At 40.2% G+C, this 21,484-nt stretch overlaps 1 protein-coding gene across 3 annotated transcripts; it reads left to right on the forward strand.

The window, feature by feature from the left end:
* The first annotated feature begins 5,384 nt into the window (after positions 1 to 5,384).
* On the forward strand, positions 5,385 to 20,474 carry vezt (vezatin, adherens junctions transmembrane protein). 3 transcript variants are annotated; one of them, XM_041977866.1, is made up of 12 exons: positions 5,385 to 5,531; positions 6,716 to 6,853; positions 11,451 to 11,540; positions 11,631 to 11,815; positions 12,507 to 12,791; positions 13,296 to 13,454; positions 14,059 to 14,206; positions 14,575 to 14,933; positions 15,075 to 15,268; positions 17,296 to 17,402; positions 17,580 to 17,787; positions 19,209 to 20,474. In XM_041977866.1, the coding sequence occupies exons 1-12, from the start codon at positions 5,496 to 5,498 to the stop codon at positions 19,751 to 19,753; spliced, it is 2,454 nt and encodes an 817-aa protein (XP_041833800.1). In that variant the 5' UTR covers positions 5,385 to 5,495; the 3' UTR covers positions 19,754 to 20,474. The 3 variants fall into 3 exon arrangements, with proteins under 3 accessions (XP_041833800.1, XP_041833801.1, XP_041833802.1); XM_041977867.1 differs by having other exon boundaries at positions 13,308 to 13,454; XM_041977868.1 differs by lacking the exon at positions 5,385 to 5,531 and adding an exon at positions 5,684 to 5,969.
* Positions 20,475 to 21,484: the final 1,010 nt, after the last annotated feature.

The raw sequence follows: 21,484 nt of genomic DNA on the forward strand, positions 1-21,484 counted from the left end.
AACTAACAAGGCACTTCCGGTTATTCATTTATAAGTAAATCTATTGTCGAATAAGATATATTTGATTTATTGGAATGTGTTATACAGCACATATGCGAGGATACACTTAGTGTTCATTATATTTTAAATTGAATTTAGATTAAATAAATGCTATGTTGTATGTAAATCATTATCACATAAAAGGTATTAACAAGTGGAGCGTTTTATTTTGAAAGCAGTTTCCGGTCATGTTGGGGTTATTTTCGTTAACATTATGCTCCACATCCTTGCTCGGCTTTACCAGACAAGTAATGCTACTGCGTCTCGTGGCCACTTGGGGCGCTCTAAAGCTTCTTACATACTCCGCGAGAAGTTTGTGCTTGTTCTCAAGAACAAAGTTCGCATTGGTCCGGTCATTTCATACTCCATGAGATGCCTCGTCCACGACGGGGCGGGGAAAACTGCAGGGGGTATGTCTGTGTTTTTGTGTGCAATGAACAGGTAACCAGATCTTTTCATATTTAACAAACTTCGTCCACGGCAGGGCGGGGTTGTGCATGCAGCGGTGTCCATATCTTTAAATCCCATGTATACGTTTACGCATACACTCACTCCGATCAGCTGTTCATCAGAATGATCCCTTCAGCCTCCCATCAGGAGAAATGCGGAAGCCACAACTCTCCGTTTCATTCTTTTCCACGTTAACCACGCCCACCTCAAATGTCCGACCAATCACACGATACTTTTTGGAGCTCCACGAGAAGAAAGTTTTACTCGGCCAATCACGTCCGCGAGACCAAAATGATGTAATTTTGTTCTCGTGGCCTCATTTATTTTATTTTCCATTTATTAAATGTGAATAATCTTATGATGACGCTTTTACTGTTAGTGATGACAACATTTTGTTCGATAATTTACTGGTTTAACTGATTAATTACAAGTGCAGACATAGAGGTTTGTTGCATCTATCTATCTATCTATCTATCTATCTATCTATCTATCTATCTATCTATCTATCTATCTATCTATCTATCTATCTATCTATCTATCTATCTATCTATCTATCTATCCATCCATCCATCCATCCATTCATCCATCCATCCATCCATCCATCCATCACAGATTCTTTATTAGGTCTCAGCACCATCATGTCCCTGAGCCAGCAACTGAGGACCAGGCTGCTTCAGGGTCAAATGGAAGGTAAGTGCATTTCTTGACTAGCGACTGCTAGTTAACATGCAGACTTTATAAATCATGTTTCCCTCAGTATCAGACTTGTTCTGTATAACATAAAAACATGCAAGTATGAACACATTTGTGATGGAAAAGTTGTAAGACATGAACTTTAGTCCATATACCCGAGTTGTATAATTTTCTTCTGCATTTAGTATTTTGTTTTTGTGGGATTTGTGAGGATACCTCTGCAATCGTCCTGTTGTCATGGAAACGGTTTTACTCCGTTTCAGAAAAGTCAAATTAGTAGGGGTGTTACAAACATTGATCTGCATCAATACATCATTTCAGTGATCAGTGAGTAAATGTTTATTTTGATATTCTAGTTTCTTCTTGTGATATGAATGGAAGGGATTGTGATATCGCCTCATATTGATCAATGGCTCCTGCATCGAATCTGAATCATATTGCGGTAGAATTTGTGATTTCAGCAAAAAGAAGTAAGTTGTTGATGCATCAGTAATCTGTGGCCATGAGTTAAATTTTCTTTTTTGGTTGATGTCACTCAAAAGGCTCTGTAATATCATATTGTGATCTTTTGATGTACACCCCTACGGATTGTTGGTTATTAATGAAAATGAATATAACTCTTGAAGGAAATAAATGGCGGGTTGTTGTGTAAACTCATCACACCAACATTATTAGCTTATCAAACATTGAGGTGGTAAAAGTAAATATTCTAGTGTATGGCTGTTTTTTAAAATGCAGAGAATGAACCAAACTGGTCACCTGTAGCAGGCAGCAAAATAATGAGCTTTAAATAACTAAAGTTCCAAATAATCACATGCACCCATAGTTTTGTATTAACCAGTTGAAAAAAAAACTCTGATTTTAGAGACATTGAATGTCTTAAGATAATAATAATAATCTCCTTTGTTCCCACTGGCTGAATGGACAGCCTTTAGAGTTGTAGAGGTGTCTTGAGGTATCTCACCATGTTATTGTCATGTTGCCTCGTGTCCAGCATACTGACCACAAATGGCTGCATTAATGTTCGGCCCATTCATGCAGAACCCTGCCTTCCTTTTCTGAAGATCACTTCTTCTCCTGAAGCCACCTTTCTGTACAGCTGGGACAGTTCGTCAGGTCCTAGCACCTTTGACTCTGGAGGCAAGGAAAAATCGAAATCTTATGATGCCTCAGAAGCTGACATTTCCTCCATCTCTGACTGGATGATTCCACCATCATTCCAGGTCTCTACGCCACCCTGTCCCTGCCAGCTCTGCTCCAGCTGGAGGATCAAGGTGTCAGGTAAATGTGAGTCCATGTTCTGCGAAGAATTTTTCTGCTACTGTGAGTATGTAACCTTTAAATTTGGATTTTAAGGAGACGCTTACCATTTCTGTCCCTGTTTGAATGCCTGTTCTGGACTGGTGCTGAACTGGTACCGACTGCTCCCTGCCTGAATGTAGTCCTACTGGAACAGACTGCAGTGTCCCAGCAAGTCCAACCAAGAGTTTGTAAGTTGAAGTAAAAGCTTTTGTCTCTTTTTCTTTTAACATTCATTGTCTTTAGCAGCTCCCTCCACCCTTTGTTCCTCCCTTTTTTTAAATTTATTTATTTATTTTTAAACACATCTCGGCTTTATGATTTGTTCTTTAATGAAAACTCTGGGCCTTCCTTTATATTAACTGCCTGTTTATCCTAGGTTTATCCTTTTTTTAAAGCGTGGATTAACCAGCTGCCTTATCCCTCTGTGAATTCTTTAATATTTAAATCTCAGAAATGTCACCATGTGTGTCCTCAAACCTCAATAAAATGTTAACCAGTTGAGCACATTTTTTAATAATAACTTAAAAAAAAACAAGTTACTGGATGCCAAAAGAAATACAAATGTAAAAGAGGATGAAAAGGTAACATGAGGCAAAATAAACTGAAAGGACGACGATGATTCTCATTAAGATGAGCAGCATTATCACAATCAATCTTTCTCACACTGCATCTCATGTGGAAAAACTTTACTTTAAATTCTGTAAAATATTAAACACACCAGTTTTTGCCTGTAGACTCAACCCCATCATCTTCCTCACAGGTGCCAGGTCCAAACCTTCAAACAGCTCATCATCGCTCTCTGAGTCTCAACAGAAACAAACATTTAAAACTAAAATCAGCCTACAAAGACTAAACCAAAGCCACGAATGATAATGATCAAAGAATTGGTTCAAAACACTTGAATGTTGGGTTAGAAATAAATTCAATAAGAAATCTGCACATAAGACTGTAAATATCAGTCAAAGCTGCACTAAGATTGGACATCTCCATCATCTCAAATCTGGTCCCTAGAAAATCCAGAAATCACCTTTTAATTTAAGGTCCAGAAGAAAATTTCACTCTGGTTTCTCCAGCTTAACAAACATTCAGGATATTTAGCTTTTTTTTGTATGATATCCAAATGAAGCTAAAGTTCAATATAACTTTTACAAATGAACTTAATTAGACTTTCTCTTACTTTTAAACACACATTTAATATCTGTTCAATATTTAGTATTTATTAGCTTTGAGATTACCAAGGTTTTAATATTGACCCTGCGAAACTTTTTATTGACTCGATTTTCATTATGTTCATAAACCGACATTTACTGTTTTAATACATCCCTTAATTCTGCCGCATATCTGTGAGACTGAGTGAGGGAATCGAAAGTAATTTCCAAAGGCTTTCCAGAGCTGTTCTTTTGCTTTTACCACACAGTTGAGTTATTAAGCATCTTAAATACAGCAGTGGCCCGTTTAAACACGGATACGCCACTAGCGACTGGCTTGACCGCAGTACGTGGATGAAGCTTGAACACGACAGGTGTTGTGTCATAAAGTGATCGTCTGCCAGAAACTGATTAGACGGCCGCGGGAGCGCGCGCAGCCTTTTAACACCATAGATATCAACAATAAAGATATCTATGGTTAGCGACGTGTCGCTCCGTTTCTCTCTGTGTCTCTGGGCTGCGGCTGTTCCTTTTGGCATAAAACCGACATAGCACGCAAATGCAAGTGACAGTATGTCTATATTAACAAAAAAGCCTGCTTTTGCAAGTGTTAACGGTTGTTTGTTGTGTGTGTGTGTTGTGTGTGTGTTTGGATGTAATGTGTGCTCAAGATAGTTTCACCAAAACTACATGAAAAAGACGTTCAAGGGGAAAAAGGGAAAGATTGTCTGTGGGGAAAAAAACAGTTATGGGCTTGTTTTACTGGCTGGTTAGGACAGTGCACTTTTACCAGTTTTGTTAAATGACACATCAGCTAGAATGCATAAAGATTAGAAGTCCCTTTGGATTTGGGTTGTTTGACATTAAACATGAAGGCACCTGTATATATGTGTGGTTTCTAAAACGGAAATTTAGTACAACAATAGATCTTCTATAAATATTTCAGGAGTTTCCTGTACACTTCACAAGAAACACTAGAAGAACTACACATAACCATACTCAGCATGCAAATACCTGAGGTTATACAGTGCCACAATAAGAAAATATGACAGTACTTGTAAAGAAGGGTTTTTGGTAGGCAAAAACCACTATTCTGAGGCCTAATTCCACCTTAAAGGGTTTTGGAGTGGATGTAAGGAACTAGTTGGCCAGTAATCTGTAAAATATGTCTTACCTGAATAAACTGTAGCCATTTCAAGGTACAAATTTTGTTTTATTGAGAATTATGATCAGTTTTTGGTAAATTAAGAGGATTATTATGAGGCCTAATTTCACTTCAAAAGGGTAAGGGGGTGGGTGTAAGGTAGTAGTTGGCCAGTAATCTTGAATTAAATCAGACTACTTTAATGTAAACTCTGCATTTTATTGACAAGAAATGTACTGTAACAGATAAATAAATTAAATACGTCATGAACATCTGTGGAAAAGAAACTTTGTAAATCAACGCATAAATCATATACTAATTGGTTTTTACATACTTTAAATAAACAAGCACAGTGAGGCAGCAAAATGCCTAAATATTGTTTCTGATTACAGCACCTCTTTGTCGGCAGCTTTATTTAATCCGTTGAAGCACTTGTTAAAGCAGACTTTCTTTGTTAATATAGACCTACTGTCACTTGATCACTTTATGGCAGGATACCTGTCAGTCCTTTGCCGGTATCTGGTAAAAACCGGAAGTGCGTCATTAGGCTTGTCGTCTAGGAAGCGGTGGTTGGACGACAAAGGCATTGTGGGGATTGTAGTTTTATGTGAAGTTTTAGCTTACCGCTAACTATCAACTTCTCAACCGCTGTCCCTGACTACTGTCGCCTAGTACAACTTCAGAATGCTAAATGGGCTGGGTATCGATGGCGGACAGCAATGACTGAGGAGTTTGACGAAGATGTGGTATTTGAGGTTTGTATTGGCGCCCCTTTTTGCTATCGAAACTTGTTACAGATGCTTTGTCATACCGCTAGAGTTCGGGATAAATTTAGGTGCAACATTCATTAACAAAGCTAGCATAGTGCAAGCTAGTAGGTATGCTAGCATATGTTAAAAAGCCCCATTGCCTGTTGCAGTGGTTTGTGTCTTAAAAAGAAAGAAGGGAAAATCCACATATTTGGCTGGTTGTTTAATGCGTTTCTGCCAAGGAGCTTTGGTAGTCATGAGAGGGGCTGAGCTGTGCTAGTGTGCGTACGGTTATTGGTGTTTCATCATTACTGGACTAGTGGCTTAGAGGTGGGGTGGGGATCACATCCAATGCGTCGGTTCTGAAAAATGACACACTCACTCAGAAACGTTGCTACATCTGGATGGTGACAACATGAGCTGCGATTTCGTGTGACAATGCACGTAAGTGACGTTTATTTATTCATGGAGCAACATGGACATGAAGTTTATTATGTTGAGGTATCTGAGATGCTCTTGTGCATGACAAAAAACACAACAGTGTTCAGTGATGTTTTCCCAGCAACAGAGGATCAGCAGCTGGAGAAAAAAAAAAAATGGGTCAGGCATCCTTTGGACAAAAGCTATCTGCAAACTGCATGACGTATTTGGCTCCGAGATTTCTTTGTAATGCCTAAGAAACAACATTGTCCTTGTTTATCCCTTTCTGAGAAGGTGATATAACAAAACAACTTATTCATGAATGTCTGGTTTTCAAACAGAAAAGGATAATTAAATCAAGTATAAGGTATTGAAGAGGCACAGACAACAGCTAAATCTGTTATCGTGTAAAGACCCACAGTATTTTCCATTCAGAATAGAAAACCTAGCTTTCAGAGATATTGGCTGGTGATAATTATAGTCAAGTCTTAATTTCAGTCAGTGAATCCTAAAAGAAAGTTGACTTTCCCAGCAAATCAGCCACAATTGGCTTTTTTCCCCCTCTGTGGAACAAATAAAGATTTATCTAATCTTCCGATAATCTTCTGTTTCACTTGGGACAAAATCGGGATGATTGTCATCTCATCCACAACCAGGACTGGTGACCTATCTTCATTCATCTCATCCTATTTTTGTCATTCTCCTACTTATTCATACTTCCGCCGCTTCAATTCAGTACGTTTCATGATCTCTCTTTTTCTCCTTTGCAGAACTCTCCTCTTTTCCAGTACCTGCACGATCTAGGGCACACAGACTTCGAAGCATGTCCAACGGCATCACAGGAAGAGGAATATGGTGGGCAAGAGGGAGACCTCACGTCTGCTGGCGAAAATCCACAGAAAACCCCAGTGAGTTTCCATCATCTCCCAAACAAATACCACACATGGCTGACCTAGCAGATAAAAAAACTGCCTGATTTAAGGGAAACATCTGGTTTTGTGCTGTGAATCAGAAGTTTATACAGTCTGTTCTCAACTGAAACAAAGGTTGAACACAGACTTGATAAAAAACAAACAAAAAAAATAAATAAATATGAAACAAAAATGGTATAGTTCATAAATCAGTGTCCATAATCTAAAACTTGGTGTACATCCATCCATCCAGCCATCATTATCCTCCCAATCTTCACTGTTGTCAGTTATTAAAACGCTGTTTATGTATTTGTTCTTCCCACACTTTTTTTTTTAAAGGGATTTTTTGGGCCCTAGTGGCCTTTCTGATGCAGATTCTTGACAGGAGAGGGTTCAGAGAGAGTATGACATGTAGCAAAGAGCTTCAGGCTGGGATTCAAACCTTTAACCTTCAAGTTTCACATTATTAACTTAAAATTAATCATAAAGCAACCATGAAATTGATAAAATACTAATTTAAAGTTGTGCTTACTTAGTAAAAGTTACATTTATACAGTAAAAAATCAATGATTCTTAATAATACTGTCTTTTAATTAAAAAATCAAATTATTTAAATGTAAAATGTCAGAAAAATATCAAGAAATTGACATTCAGCTTGCTTATTTACTCTACCAAATAATCAATAGGACTGAAAAGATTATCTGTATTTCCATTAAAGATGATGGAAACCAATAAATGCTTATCTTTCAGTTGGTAGAACCTGTGCTTGGACCTTTCTTTTCTTTTTGTGATGGAAATGTAACATCTTTAATAGCTGCAGTTCTGTTTATTGATTTGATTTTCTATATATAACTATTTTCTGACATTTTAAGGATCAATAATTAACTGAGAAAAGAATCTGAAGATGAGTATGTATTGAATTGATCATATAAAACTGATCAATGAAAATTAGTGCACCGGGTCAAAAAGGGATGCCCTTAACTTGAACTCATCCTTTGCATCCCAAACTCAAGGAGGTGTGATGGTCCCTGTCAGGCTTGCGTAGTCAGCCAAAAGTAATCGGTCATCCTCGGACTTCTGTGTGAGCTGTTCATGTGTGTGTCGCTTCTGTTGTACGTGGTAAGCACAAACGTGGAAAGAGTAGCTTCCTGCATGCAGATACAGGTACTTTGTCGCATGTTTTCTGAAATAAGACTTTTTAAAAAGTAAGATCTTTTTCTCTCTCACCTCTCTTCTTTGCATTGGCTCTGTTTTTAGAGATTGCTGTAATGTGATTACAGAGACCACGCTGCTTTCTATCTGACGTAATTCCTGTTTCCATGAGCATCCTCATGCAGTCCGTGTGTGAGGGTGCAATCTTCTGATGCTATCATGTGTTTGCTTGTTTTCATTAAGTCCGAATGCAATTGAAGGATTAAAACATGAGCTCTTAGTAGTTCTTGCAAATGACTATAGTTACAACAACCTGTGATTCACTCAGACGAGCAATGTGTCCTGGGAAGCTCTTTGTCACATGACTCAGCTTCCCCTCATTCAGCCTTTTCTTTGCAGCTGTAAACTGTTGTGTTAGCAGGAACTTTCCATGTATGTCACACTTACTCTCTGGTGCGCTGTTGTTCTAAGGAGGATGGAGGATACGAATCAGGCAGAAAAGCTTTTAGGTCGTCCCTTCGTGAGCCATTTCCTGGAGCGACAAAACTGAGGCAGAAACTCCTTGCTCATGTAGATGGGTTGTTACCAGGAAAAGGCAGATTTTGAAGATCAAGGAATGTTTGGAGGCATTAGTCCTTAAGATTTGCAGCAAGTGTAAAAAAAACGTGGTCTAATCTCCCTGCCAGTACTCTCCTACCTTGTTGCAACCTGTGGCTTACATTAGAAGACTTTTACAGCAATAATAACTGACTGCTTGTCTGTAAAGGCTGAAATAGACGTAAGATAAGGTCATTGTACAAAATATTGGCACAAGAAAGATTTCTCTGTTTATGGAATTGCATCCCCAAATTAACATGTTATATAACTGCTATATATTTCATCACATTTGCCTGTTTAAGTTGTCCATGTTGTCGTTAAACTGATAAAACAAATGAGTCTGTAATGCAGTGATGCTTTAACCAGCATGTCTACAAATAGTTGATTTACAAAAGTTTTTTCAAATGATATATTCTTTAAAGTTAATTTCAAGCACAGCCATCAAATGTCCCCTCCTCCCAGTGGCTCCGATGTGAGCCACTACATTTAAAAAAAACTGACGGGTAAAGTGAAATACAATGATGGCTTTGTTGTTAATTTAATGTTCTACTGGATAAGCTTGAAACCTGGCATTCATGGGGATGTTGCTTTGAGATGTGCTGCCCCAAACTCTGCGGATAACAATCAGATTGATGCACCGGAACGAGCTTAATTCATGGAGGCCCCAAACCCACAACCCACAGGATCTAAAGAAGGGATCTTCATCCCAGTCCCAGTGCCAAACACCGCAGGATACTTTCAGGGGTTCCATGTTAGGCCGTGGACTAAAACCTCTGGGGGGTGTTCTGGAAGCATCATACTGTGGTAGATTGAGTGTTCACCTTTGGGCTGTAGGTCATACATGAATATAACACCAGTATAATAATATCATGTCAGAAGACCAGAGAATGAATGAAAATGGCTCATAGGACATTTAAAAATATTCAGGATTGCCAAAAAAAAACCCCTTCTATCAAACTTCTGTCAAATCATAGTAAAATATGTGAACATTATCTCTGAAAAAAGGGACGCAGAACAAGATCAGAGAGGTTTTAGTACAGGCAGTTCAAGGTGAGGACTCCAAAATGGCCATTTTGATACAATTCGGCTCCATTTGCTGTCGACTTCAGGTTTTTAAAAGGTTTACTGAGAAATGTTAATTCTCTTCACTAAATTCAGTAAATTAATGTGCAATTAAGTTTAAATTAAATATCTGATTCTAATGGAAGGCGTTGCATTGTCATAGACCAAACAGGCTGCTGTTAAAGATTACTCCATTTATGAGTTATTGTGCTTCTTACATTCCCAGTAAGTTTATAAAAAGCAAAAAAAAAACAAAAAACATATATGTGTGTCTGAATACTTTTTGGTGACTTCTTCAGGTTGATTACCTAGATTATCCCCTTAAGGTCTTGCGATTTTTATTTAAACTGGGTTTTTATGGATAGAAGTCATGGACCAGCTATTTTGCTGGATCCTTGCTGATGTAACAGGAGAGTTTTTCCTGCTGTTTCATTTGCTACCGGAGTACAAATTGCATTTGCAACTGGTCTGAAACAAGTGTTTACTGAATCTACAGGTATGATTGTAGCCTGGAATGATATATAATTAAATCTTAAGAATCTTAGTTTTCCAAAGGTGTGTTGCTTTGTTGGCTCTTGAGCAAAATACATATTTATTTGTGAAATGATTCAGACAGCCTCAGTGTACTATCGTGTGTGGGCTGCTGTGTTATACGTCACCTCTCCTCTTGCTAACAGTTTGTCTGGAAGCTGCAGTATTCCCTGAAATGGTAGCAGAATACTGATAAGTATCAATAAGGCTAAGCCTGAGTACTATCTGTCGTCTCTATGTGGTATCTGCTACGATTATCCCCTACAAAGAAGACTGAATGGAGTTCTGGCCTACTTCAGTGGCACACATACAGTGTTGTGTGAATTCTCCACCTCGAGGCTCAGTCTCCAATCAGAAATCAATATGACTGCAGCCTGTAGGCTAATGGCACTTGTGCTGTACCCCAACTAGAAAAGAGGTCAGCTTGCTGGCTGCTCAGTCTGGATCAGTGGATCTGCTGTATACTGTTGCACACACTCCTCAAATAAAGTATTCTTTTCCTTTTTTTTTGACACAATTATTTGTTTTTACCTTGTAACAGCTTCAGTTTTAACATGCAAACATGAGTCCTGTTTTCAACAAGTATTTCTCTGATGCCTTTAAACACTGTAAGCAGATTAAAGTTACATAAATCCTGCTCACAATTAAGCATTGCACTGTAAGCTTTTTTTTTTTTTTTTACTCTTTCAGTAAAACTTTGCAGTGTTTTGCAAAACCTGAGCTTTGTTATGCATCCAAACGGGAGTCCCGTGTGAAATGTAGATCTCAGTGGTGACTGCAGCTCTCCGGCTGTTTACAGTGAGAGACCCCGAAGCTGCCATTGCAGACTCTTAGGAAGCAAGAAATAAAACAGAAGTGTGTCTCGAGCCAAAGATGTACAAACATGTTCTCTGGAAATGAATCCATCACATTGAACTTGTTAACTGCATTTTAAAAAGATTCACATTAGTCTTATTGATGCAGAAAATGTGAATGTTCAGTTAAAAAATCTGAGCAGGAATTGAGCTAAATGAAGGCGTTATGTGGTGTTTGCACCACAGACCTATATAAGCCTTGGTGGGGGTTAAGTGTTTCACAATCAGACATTGCACACATTGTTGTTGCCTGAAAGACTGTTTCCTGGGATACCCCTTTTGAGTGCGAGTGAGTATGTTCACTTGTTGTTGGACTTATAGCTCAGGGTCTCACAGCAAACAGGTGATCGATTTAAGAATATTTTCATTTTAATTGAATTGTCCTGTGTGGCTTGCAGGGAGGACGTTTACGGAGACTGGTTGAGACCTTGTGGACATGGAGCCATTTTCACCAGGCAGCTGCATCTCATAAGCTGGAGCAACAACTGGTAAGTGAAGGGAAAACTAGCTCTGAAACCACTTGCTTTGCTGTTTTAATTTTTAACCCCCTTTGTTACATTTTCCTCACCTGCTCATAGGACAGCATGTTTGGCCAGTATTCGGTGAGATGCATCCTGGACCAGGACATCCTGCTGCAGGAGGACGTGGAGCTTATCGAGCTGTTAGATCCGAGTCTGCTCACCTTCGGTTCATCGCCTTCTGGCTCCCCCAGCCAAACAAACATCTTGCCCAGGCCGACCCTCATCGCCAGGCCCTCCCTATGGTACGTAGCATTGTTGCAAATTATTCTGTTAAGTTATCAAAACACCAGAAATTATTTTAAAAGTGCAGATTTTAATATTGTTTCTTTTTTTAGAGCTCCTTGGTGTCTGTTTTTAGGTTCTTTGTCCACTTTAAACCCCACATGACTATAAATTTTGAACACAAACTTAATTACCTGAAGTTATTCGCTTTAAGATTTCTGTCCTGGATCTATTTTTTAATGCTCCATGCATGGCATAAAAAGCTGGTTTTCTATGTGCAGTTCTTCATTTAGCATTTGAGTCTTGCAGTTTCCCTTTATGTTTACATTATGCTGACCTGTAATAAAATCCAAAGAATGTCAGAAGTTGTTAAACAAATTCTTGGTTTATGATTGACCACCGTGACCAATCCTCACTTTTCCTGTGACTGCAGTAACTTTATCCAACCCTGATACAGCTGTGTGAGGTTGTACATTAACAAAGGATCACATGCAAGCAAAATACATCAAGGGGCTTTAAAATAAAAACAAGGAAAACATTCGTCTCTAGCAAACAAAAAGCTGTTTCAAAGTCATAGTAGATGTTTGATATTCTTCCCATGTCTAATAAATTGATAATGTCGTGACAATTATCCACTCTAGCCCTGGTTAAGATATTTAAGAGTTAAATCCACTTTCTGAGAACTCAGATCTTAATTTTGTCCTCTCTCAGGGATGGTGCAGGGCTGGTGGTACTGGCTGCGGTGCTGCTGGGACTTTGCTCCTCATCTGAAGGCCTTTGGACACTGGTAGCTGCTCCATGGGGCCTGGTCGTGCTTGGCTGGGTGGGACTGAGGGGGGTCACGCTGTGGAGAAGAGGCTGTATGCAGAGAGCTGTACACAAAAGGGCCACACAGCTCCAGACTCTGGTCCACAACAGCAAGACTCTGACCGGACTGTCTCGCAAAGCCTTGCGTCTGGTTCAGGAGACTGAGGTCATCTCCAGAGGGTTCACCCTGTAAGTGTGCTCCTTTCACACCAAACCACCTGACACCTCACCCCACATAATTTATATTTTTCACTTTTTTATCTGTTTACTGTTCTTTGATCAGCTGGTTGTGTTTGTTTTGGGCTGTTGCTGTTTGTGTGTGTTTGTAACTGTTTCCATCATTATATATGAATTACTTGGTAATTGAAAAGTGATACCACTCACATACCTGTATATAAAGCTACAGTTAGCATCTAGTTACCTTTGCTTTGCATAAAGTCTAAAAATCTCCTGGCCTGGTTTTGTCCACAGGTAACACAATCCTAAGCTAAGCTAAGAGGCGATTAGCCTCCAGGTTCTTTTATATCTCATGTGCTTTTACAGCTTCCTGTTTTTGTTGATGCGTCAGTGTGGCGTTCACGTCTAGATGTGTTGTCTCTTGTGTTGTCCTTGTTGATGTGGTGTTCAGTGTTGTGTGTGCCCCCCTGCCTCTTTGGGACGTCTCCACAGTTGTATCACATTTCACTTGTCAAGTTTGCTCGACAGGGTGAGTGCGGCCAGCTCCTTTAGCAGGGCGGCGCCGGGGGTGGTGCCACGAGGCCAGCAGCTCATCGGATTGAGGAAGGTCTTGTACCGGGCGCTCCGTTCAGCCTTCAGAGCCTCTCGTAGGGCCACCTGTCACATGCTCAAGGCATATCCTTTAAATGAATAAGTTTGTCAAAGATGTCTATTAATCCCTTAATAAAAACTATATACTTATTATGTATTTGCAGAGGTGTCCCTAGCTTTTTTCATGTGTTTGTTCAGTTTCCATGTGTCGTACTGCCCCCAACGGATGTGTTTTTTTTGGGGGAGGGGGGGGATCCTTATTTGTTGGTATTTAAACCATTTCCCTTTCTGTTTTGCATGTGTTCTCATATCTGAACTGTGCTCACATTTACCTTTTTTAATCCTGTATGGTCCATGTATGGTCATGCAAGACTAAAAAGTGCTTGAAATTTGATTGGGGAGGAATCAAATGATTCTCCAGTTCAGTTCAGAGCTAAAGATCTAAAGCAGCTATGCTCAACTTTGTCTAAGTTATGACTCCCTGGTCATAACCCACACCTAGGACAGATTTGTGCGTGCACTCTTTAACAGTCACAGAAAATTGATTAAAGTCCCTCTAAAATATGTTAGAAAACTTCATAGAGTTTTATGTATTTATATACAATAGGAAAGATTTGCTGTGCAAACAGTTCAACTGATGCATTTATTGTTTTCACTCAAGTGTTATGCATCTTTAACACCTCCTAACGTTCCCTCTAAACTCTGAAATTGACAATGTGACCAACTACGTTTGTGCAGTGCCTCTGAAGGAGCTGGGGCTCGGCCTGGGGATCGAGCACCTGGGTGACGAGCAGGCTCAGGAGCTGACAGATGACTACAGCCTTCCTGCCCTGAAGGTAAGACCCGAGGCTTAAACGTGGAGCTGCTGGGAATGTAACGAAAGGACAAAGGTCAGAGAAATGGAATATGTAGGAAAGATAAGGAAATACTAAATGAGTTATGGTCAACCTGAATCTGACTCTGCTGCTTATCTTCAAGTGCATTTAATCAATTTTCGACAAGTTGTTATCTTTCTTAAATAGTCTTTGGATTTAAGTAGAGCAAGAACTTATTAATGCTTTGACCACAGCTTGACTTTTGAAGCAAAGAACCTAAACAAAAGCAACAGCTAAAAGACCGTCAGAGACCAAAAAAGGAAGGAATAGAGGTTTTAATATAAAAAATTAAAAAAAGGTTGTTGTTTTTGTGGTTTATTCTCCCGTAGATGTTGTTCCAGTTGTGGGTGGGACAGAGCTCAGAATGTTTCCGTCGGCTGGCTCTTCTCCTCTCACCCCACCGAATAGAGGAGTCAGAGGAGGGTGGACCCAAAAGAGAGAGGTCATCTCCCCCTCCTCCTCCACTGCACCAATCCATCGGTGCCGTAACTGAGCCCCTCCATCACGCTCTCGCCAGCTGTCTTAGCGAAGTTCAGCGCAGCTACGATTTCCACCGGCACTTTGAGATTCAGCCGAGGACGACTGGCTCTGACAGGACGGGGAGAGCCAGGGAGAAATGCCGAGAGCTCAACACCCTGCACACCTCAATCCGAAGCCTGCAGCTGCACCTCAAGGCTCTGCTCAGCGAGTGAGGAGACACACAAACACACCCCTGATCTCACTCCACACCTCATATAAGTATACAATATACAAAAGAAAAAAAAAAACTAAAACCTTAATCTCCATAATTAAAATCCATGCCTTTATCTTATATCATCTATTACATTAGGATGATCATACTGGAGGATGATCTCGAGAAGCTGATGGTATCCAAAGAACTGACTGAGCTGACACTTGAAGGCTACCGGGACCTTAGTGACCGGCTGCACCAGCTGCAGCCGCACATGCAAGCCAGCACTGGCTGCTGGGAGGACACCATCAGCCAGGTGGAACGCATGCTGAGACGAGCAAACGCCTATCCAGGTGAGCAGAGTTAAACCCAAACACACATGTAACTACTCCTCATGATTACTTACTTCTCTGTATGAGGTATATCCCCGTCTGAGTTTCACAACCTTGTGTTTTATTAAGCGTTTCCCCAGATGTTGTAAGATGTAAAACAGAAATGGCCTCCTTAAGTAGCACAATTGTTTCATATGATTGAGGATGTATTTTTAGCCCAAGTCTCTTCCTTCCTCTAACATGACTTAAGAATATTTCCAGTCATGGAGGAAGTAGCTCCACCTCAGTGGAGAATAAAAAAATTGACCAACCCGAGCAGTGCTATTAGAATTGACCAAGTTCCAACAACCGAATTGTTCGTTGTTATACCCAGGAAAAGATGGTGAAAACATCTTCACCAGCCGGGTTGCAAATGGGATAAAGTATTTTAATTAATTATTTTGCCCTTTATGTGTTTCATTTGTTTGTTGCTGTGGTTTTGTGTTCAGTTGTTCATTTAAAGGTTTGATTAAAATATTAAATTGTATGTTTTTTCTTAATCAAAGTTGCATAAAAATTAGGCTTTTATGAAAACAGTAAATAAAAAATTGTTCATCAATATACAAACCATTCATAATTGCTAAATGTGGCTAAAATAGAAGCTGTAAGTGATATTAAATGAAGAGCTGTTTGGGAGTTGTAAGAGCCGGCTTTTTTGGGTGGTGTTTCTCAATCCAGGTCATGGACCCCCTGCCTTGCATGTTTTAGATGTTTCCAACTCCAACACATCTGATTCAGATTAATTTTACAGCTTTTCAAATTCTTTACAACCTTATAATGACTCGTTCTTTTAAGTCTAGTGTGTCAAAATATGGGAACATCTCAAACATGCAGGACATAAGTCCCCTATAACCAGGACTGGGAAACATTGTTCTAAGGGAACGAAGCCAAAAAAACAGAATCTTTGAAAAGAGCTGGATTTCCATTACTAGTATAACACCATGATGTTCCACAGTTGAGATAAGGAAAATGCCCCCAGCAATATGGTAGACTACTCCTTTAGTAAAATTGCCAAGTTCCTCTCTATGTCAGGGATTTCAAACTCTGGACCTCAGACGTTTCCCTGCTAGAACACACCTGATTCAAATCAAAAGATCTCCATGTGCTTGTTGTCAAGCAAAAGTCTCTTAGTGATCCATTCATTTGAGTCAGGAGTGTTGCAGCAGGAGAACAACTAAAACCTGCAGGACAGTGGACCAAGAAGTCCATTTGGTGATCCCTGCTATATCTTTTGATGGCATGCCATGCGTAAGTAAGTTTGTAATGTGGTTTGTTTTTGAGCGGGAGCGACTTCACAGTCTGGGTTGCAACCCTTAGCTTATCTCTTCATTCTGTACTTTATAGTGCTGCTGTAAATGGTGGAACGGATCAGTCAGGTTTAACAATGCCCCCACAGTTTCTGACGGTTCTACTCTGTTTGCCAGGGTACAGATTTGCAAGGGCCCGGAAAACGGACCAAATTACACACGTAAAGGATGCAAAAGACTGACAAAATTTTCTATATCCATCTTAACCATCATAGATGGGCCTGTTTGAAAATTTCTCTACACTAAACATTCCTCTGCTGCTCATCTAGAACTTTAAATCCAAACCGTTTCCAATTAACCAAGCCAGTAGCTCTTCTTCAACAACATGCATCCGTGTCCATGCTGCAGCTCAGGGGGGGAGGTCTCTTTCATATAATTTTAACACAACATGAACTCTATATTGGGATGGAGATCGTGGTGTTTAGCTCAACTGGTTGAGCAGCTGATCCATATGCTGAGGCTAGAGCTTCTTAACACAGCTGGCCCAGGTTTGAATCCTGACCTGGGGCCCCTTCATGTCATTCCCAGCTCTCTCTGACCCCCTTTCTTATAGGAGCCACTGTCAAATAAAGGCCACTAGAGCCCAAAAATCCTTTTAAAAATAGTCTAATCTCATGTCTCATGTAAAATGATATCAATATAATTGAAAAAGTTGAGGTATTGCCCAGCCCTCCCTGAACTCACAGTACACCATCTCTGCAGGTAATGCGGAGGGTCTGGAGCAGTGTGGTCCTCCTATGCCTGAAGTTCCTGCTCCTCCTCCATCTTACCCCTTGATCCTGGACAGAGACCCAGTGCCAGAGGAGCTGGTAAGATCACTTGTCCATATTTAAACTGATGACTTGCATGGTATGTGGCTCCAATCAGGAGCTACTTTGGATATTTTCAGAATCAGTTGCCATGAAACAAGTCTTGAATAAAAATTCCAGGAATTTTGGTGATTGCTAGCCTTGTTGTTAGCCTGTCTCTCCGTTTCATCCGAGCAGGAATGGGAGGCCTACGTGTCGGACTCAGACTCTGATGGGGAAGGCAGAGGGTCATGGTCTGACATGTTGTCTCCGGAGGAGCGGGAACGACAGCGGAGGGAGAGGGAGGAGTCTCGTCGCGTCCTGTCAGAGCTAAAAGCTGTTCTGGGCTTCCGTGCGTCCGAGGGGGAGAGGATGAAGAGGAAACAGCTGCTGTTCAATGACCAAGGTCTGTGCTGGTGTTGCAGATATTCTTGGAATGAGGCTGATTTCTCCTGGAATGTCAGGCTCTTTGTTCCTGCTTAAACTCAGGATGACAGCTCAACTGTACTTGTACATTTGTTGTGGTAAATCCATGCAAACAGAGATATTAACAGTGCAATGATGTATGACCCTGCACTCACAACTGATTTGGTTCCACAACTGGTCCATATCTCACATTTCACTAAAAATACAAACATGGGTTACTGATGAAAAGCAGCCGTTAACCAGCTGCTTGTTTTTCTTCATAATTCAACAAATGTTCAAAGCCCCATCTGAGCTGCCTTTCTCTTTGATTTGTGTCTCACAAATCTAGGAATCCACCTCCCTTGCAAGGTTATGTTGGTATGCCAAACCAGCATTGATATTTGAATGATGTATACCTTTTCAGGATACAATCATACGATCTTAATTGTAGATTAAATAAACACTTATTTCAGACCAGTTGCAAATGCATTTTATCTTTGAATCCATACTGTACTCCAGTTACAGTAGCAATAACAGTCCTGTTACATGGTCGCTCATTGCTCTTCTAGCCTAGTCCACCAACTTTTCGCTTGATAAACAACTGCTCTTCCTCCTATTACTTCAGCAAGGGTTCGTAAAGGTAACCCATAAATGGTCCATAAAACCCATTTTAGGTGAAAATTGCAGAATTTAAAGGGGTTAATCAGCACAAATACACTGTCCATCCAAAAAAAGGTCACATGCTAAGCTTTCATTATGGCACACATTTACTGTAGCATTGTTTCGATACACTTTCACATTTATTTCCATCCAGTGTTGCATTCATTTTTCACCAAAATCTTTTTTTCATGATGGAAGAGTCCGACCACTGTCCAAAGTTTTCTCCAGCACATCCCAAAGATTCTCAGTTGGGTTCAGGTCTGGACTCTGTGGTGGCCAATCCATGTGTGACAATCATGTCCCATGCTCCCTGAACCACTCTTTCACAATTTGAGCCTGATGAATCCTGGCATTGTTATCTTGGAATATGACTGTGTTCTTATGGAAGAAAAGATCCATTCATGGAATAATCTGCTCATTCATTATATTCAGGTATCATCTGACCTCATTTTTTGAGCATATAATGCTGCATGAGGAGTGCATTGACATGTTTGAAATCTAAAAATAACTTTATTTCTCACTAGTAGAAATCTTATTAGGCTCAAACAAATCACATTATTTCCCTTTACTGGAAGCAGTGATGTTAATGATAAAGAGCTTAAACAGACATGCTCAGTAATTCTTGTTTCCACTAGCAAAACAATCTCTTGTTTTCTGATTATATTAGAAAGTATTTGACACAGAAATCTTATTATACAAGATCACAACTTCATGTTATAATAGGGTATCTGGTGATAAATGTTTTATTTATTTATTTTGCAGCTGCCGAGTCGCCTTCAGTTCTCGCTGAGAGTTCTGATCCTGCCACAGAGCCATCAGACGCTCCAACTTCTGTGGGTGCAATAGAAACTGGAAGTGAAGAAGAAAACCACCTATCAGAGCACTCTGCAGGAAAGGAAGGTGAAAGGGAGGAAGGGGAAGGAAAAGGCGGCAGGGTGAGGCCTGACCTTTCCGCAGACCCTGTGACGGAGTTCAGCTGCGGCTCTGAGAAAGAGGAGTCAGGAGGAACTTCAGTCTGCAGTAGAGGAGGGGGAGGAGCATCAGAGCTGCACCAATATGACGGGGAGGAGGGAGATGGCCAGAATGGCCTGGACTGCTTCCTGAAGCCTAAAGTCCCCGCCATCTCTGTGATGGACAGACTGACAGAGATGCACGGCTCGGAGACGCTCAGCTTCAGCTCCGCCCTCGCTGCACAGGTTGCCGCCCGTTCGCACTCGCTCATCAACATGGAAGAGCAGACGTTTGGAGATGATGAAGAAGAAGAAGAAGAGGAGGAGGAGAGTGACAGAAGAATTTCTGAAACATAAAACCTGCTGCTTTAACTGAGCACTGAGTGGAGACTGGTCATCTTTTATCAATGGGTCTGTGTTACACCTAACTACTTATTATATGGAGGTATTTTAAACCCTATTACCTGTCCGTCCATGTCACTCTTACTGTACATCAAACACAATTCTTACTACTCTTTTGCTGTTGAAACTCAGGTACCAGAACCACTCAAACGAAACCATGACTTCACTGAATTGAAGCCAGATAGTCCTCAGTTTACTCGGTGATAACTGCAAAAATGTAAAACGATCAGTTGTTGAGCAGATGTGGAAGAAACACATGATCCTCATCATGACATACGTGTTGAATGGTTGTTCACAAGGAGAAAAAAAATGCTGCTTTTTGGTTTTAGTACAAGAAATGGAGCCCAAACCAGTCTGAGTTATTGGCAGGAGGGAAATTCTCTGAAGGTGTGTTTAGGCAGAAAACTGGTTTCACCACAGGATTGTTTGTGTTAACCACTCTGAGTACCAACTGCAAAAATTATATGCCACAGGTATTGTTGTCTACAATGATAATATTCCCACAGGTGTTCACAAGGATAGCTAAAAAGCCTGCTACATCCTCTGAAAAGCTTTCCCATGGTTTTAATCCCTTAACGACTGACCCACAAAATAATGGGCAGAAAATTCTACCTTTTTTTTTTATTCTTTTATCTAAAGTTTTTCTTTGGGGCCCTTTAAAAAAAACATACATAATTATTGTAATGCAAAAGTTTTCCACCAGGGGGCAGAGGACAAGTATCAGATTATATACAACAGGGTTTTGAGCAAAGTTTGTAATAAAGTGATGCAATAAGTATCACATTAGGCCTTAAAATGTTAAAGAATAAACTGATTTTTTTTTGTCAAATGGGGATTGGTTTGTAAAAGAAGGTAAACCAGAAAAATTTAGGGTTCAATGAAAGAAAAGTCAACTATACATCATTTAAGGAACAAAACAAACCTGCTTATGTCCATGTGTTTAAAAAACAAATATTCCTGCTGTGGAATTCACACATTTCTGTCTGATAAGGAAAGAATAACTCAGTTTCCCATGGATTCATATGAGTGGAAGCTCTGAAGGAAGAGGTTGTTGAATGTTTTTTTTTTTATATATACTATCGGCGTTCTACTTTGTGTGCCCCCCTTTTTTTCTGCAGCCCATCTCTGTCTGATGGGACACAAAAGGGGTGGTGCAAAGCTGTACGTACACTCAATCCTATTTCCAGAAACATTTGGAATACACTGTTGTAAGAACAACTCATGAAGTGTGACACAATCTCATTTTCTCAGTGTCTGTGTTTACATGGGGCTCGTTCAGCAGAAAGGTTTGGACTTAACCGATTGACGTGAATGTAATGAACTGTGGTGAGATTAAAAATTAAAAACATATGGGAATAAAAACAAAAGATGAGTGTGGGCAGTGTGTAACTTTCAGATGAAATTTCTGACAGTCCTGATGTTTGCCCCCACCTCCTCCACTTCCTGTCTTTCTTGTCACCATGTTTGCCTTGTCTTGACCCCTCCTGCATTTTCCAGTGTGAAATAAAATACCATTCTGGAAGTGTTTAATGAAGTCTGTCCTCACTCATGTTTCACAGAGAGAGTAAGGGGTGGGTGGAGGGTGGAGGGGGGTGGAGAAACAGGTTTAGTCAGTTATTTGATACGTTTAGTTGGATTTTGTCTTTTGTCTGACCCACAGCAGCTGCTGCACCCATGTTAAGTCTT

The sequence above is a fragment of the Melanotaenia boesemani genome, chromosome 23, assembly GCF_017639745.1.
Source record: "Melanotaenia boesemani isolate fMelBoe1 chromosome 23, fMelBoe1.pri, whole genome shotgun sequence".
NCBI lineage: Eukaryota > Metazoa > Chordata > Actinopteri > Atheriniformes > Melanotaeniidae > Melanotaenia > Melanotaenia boesemani.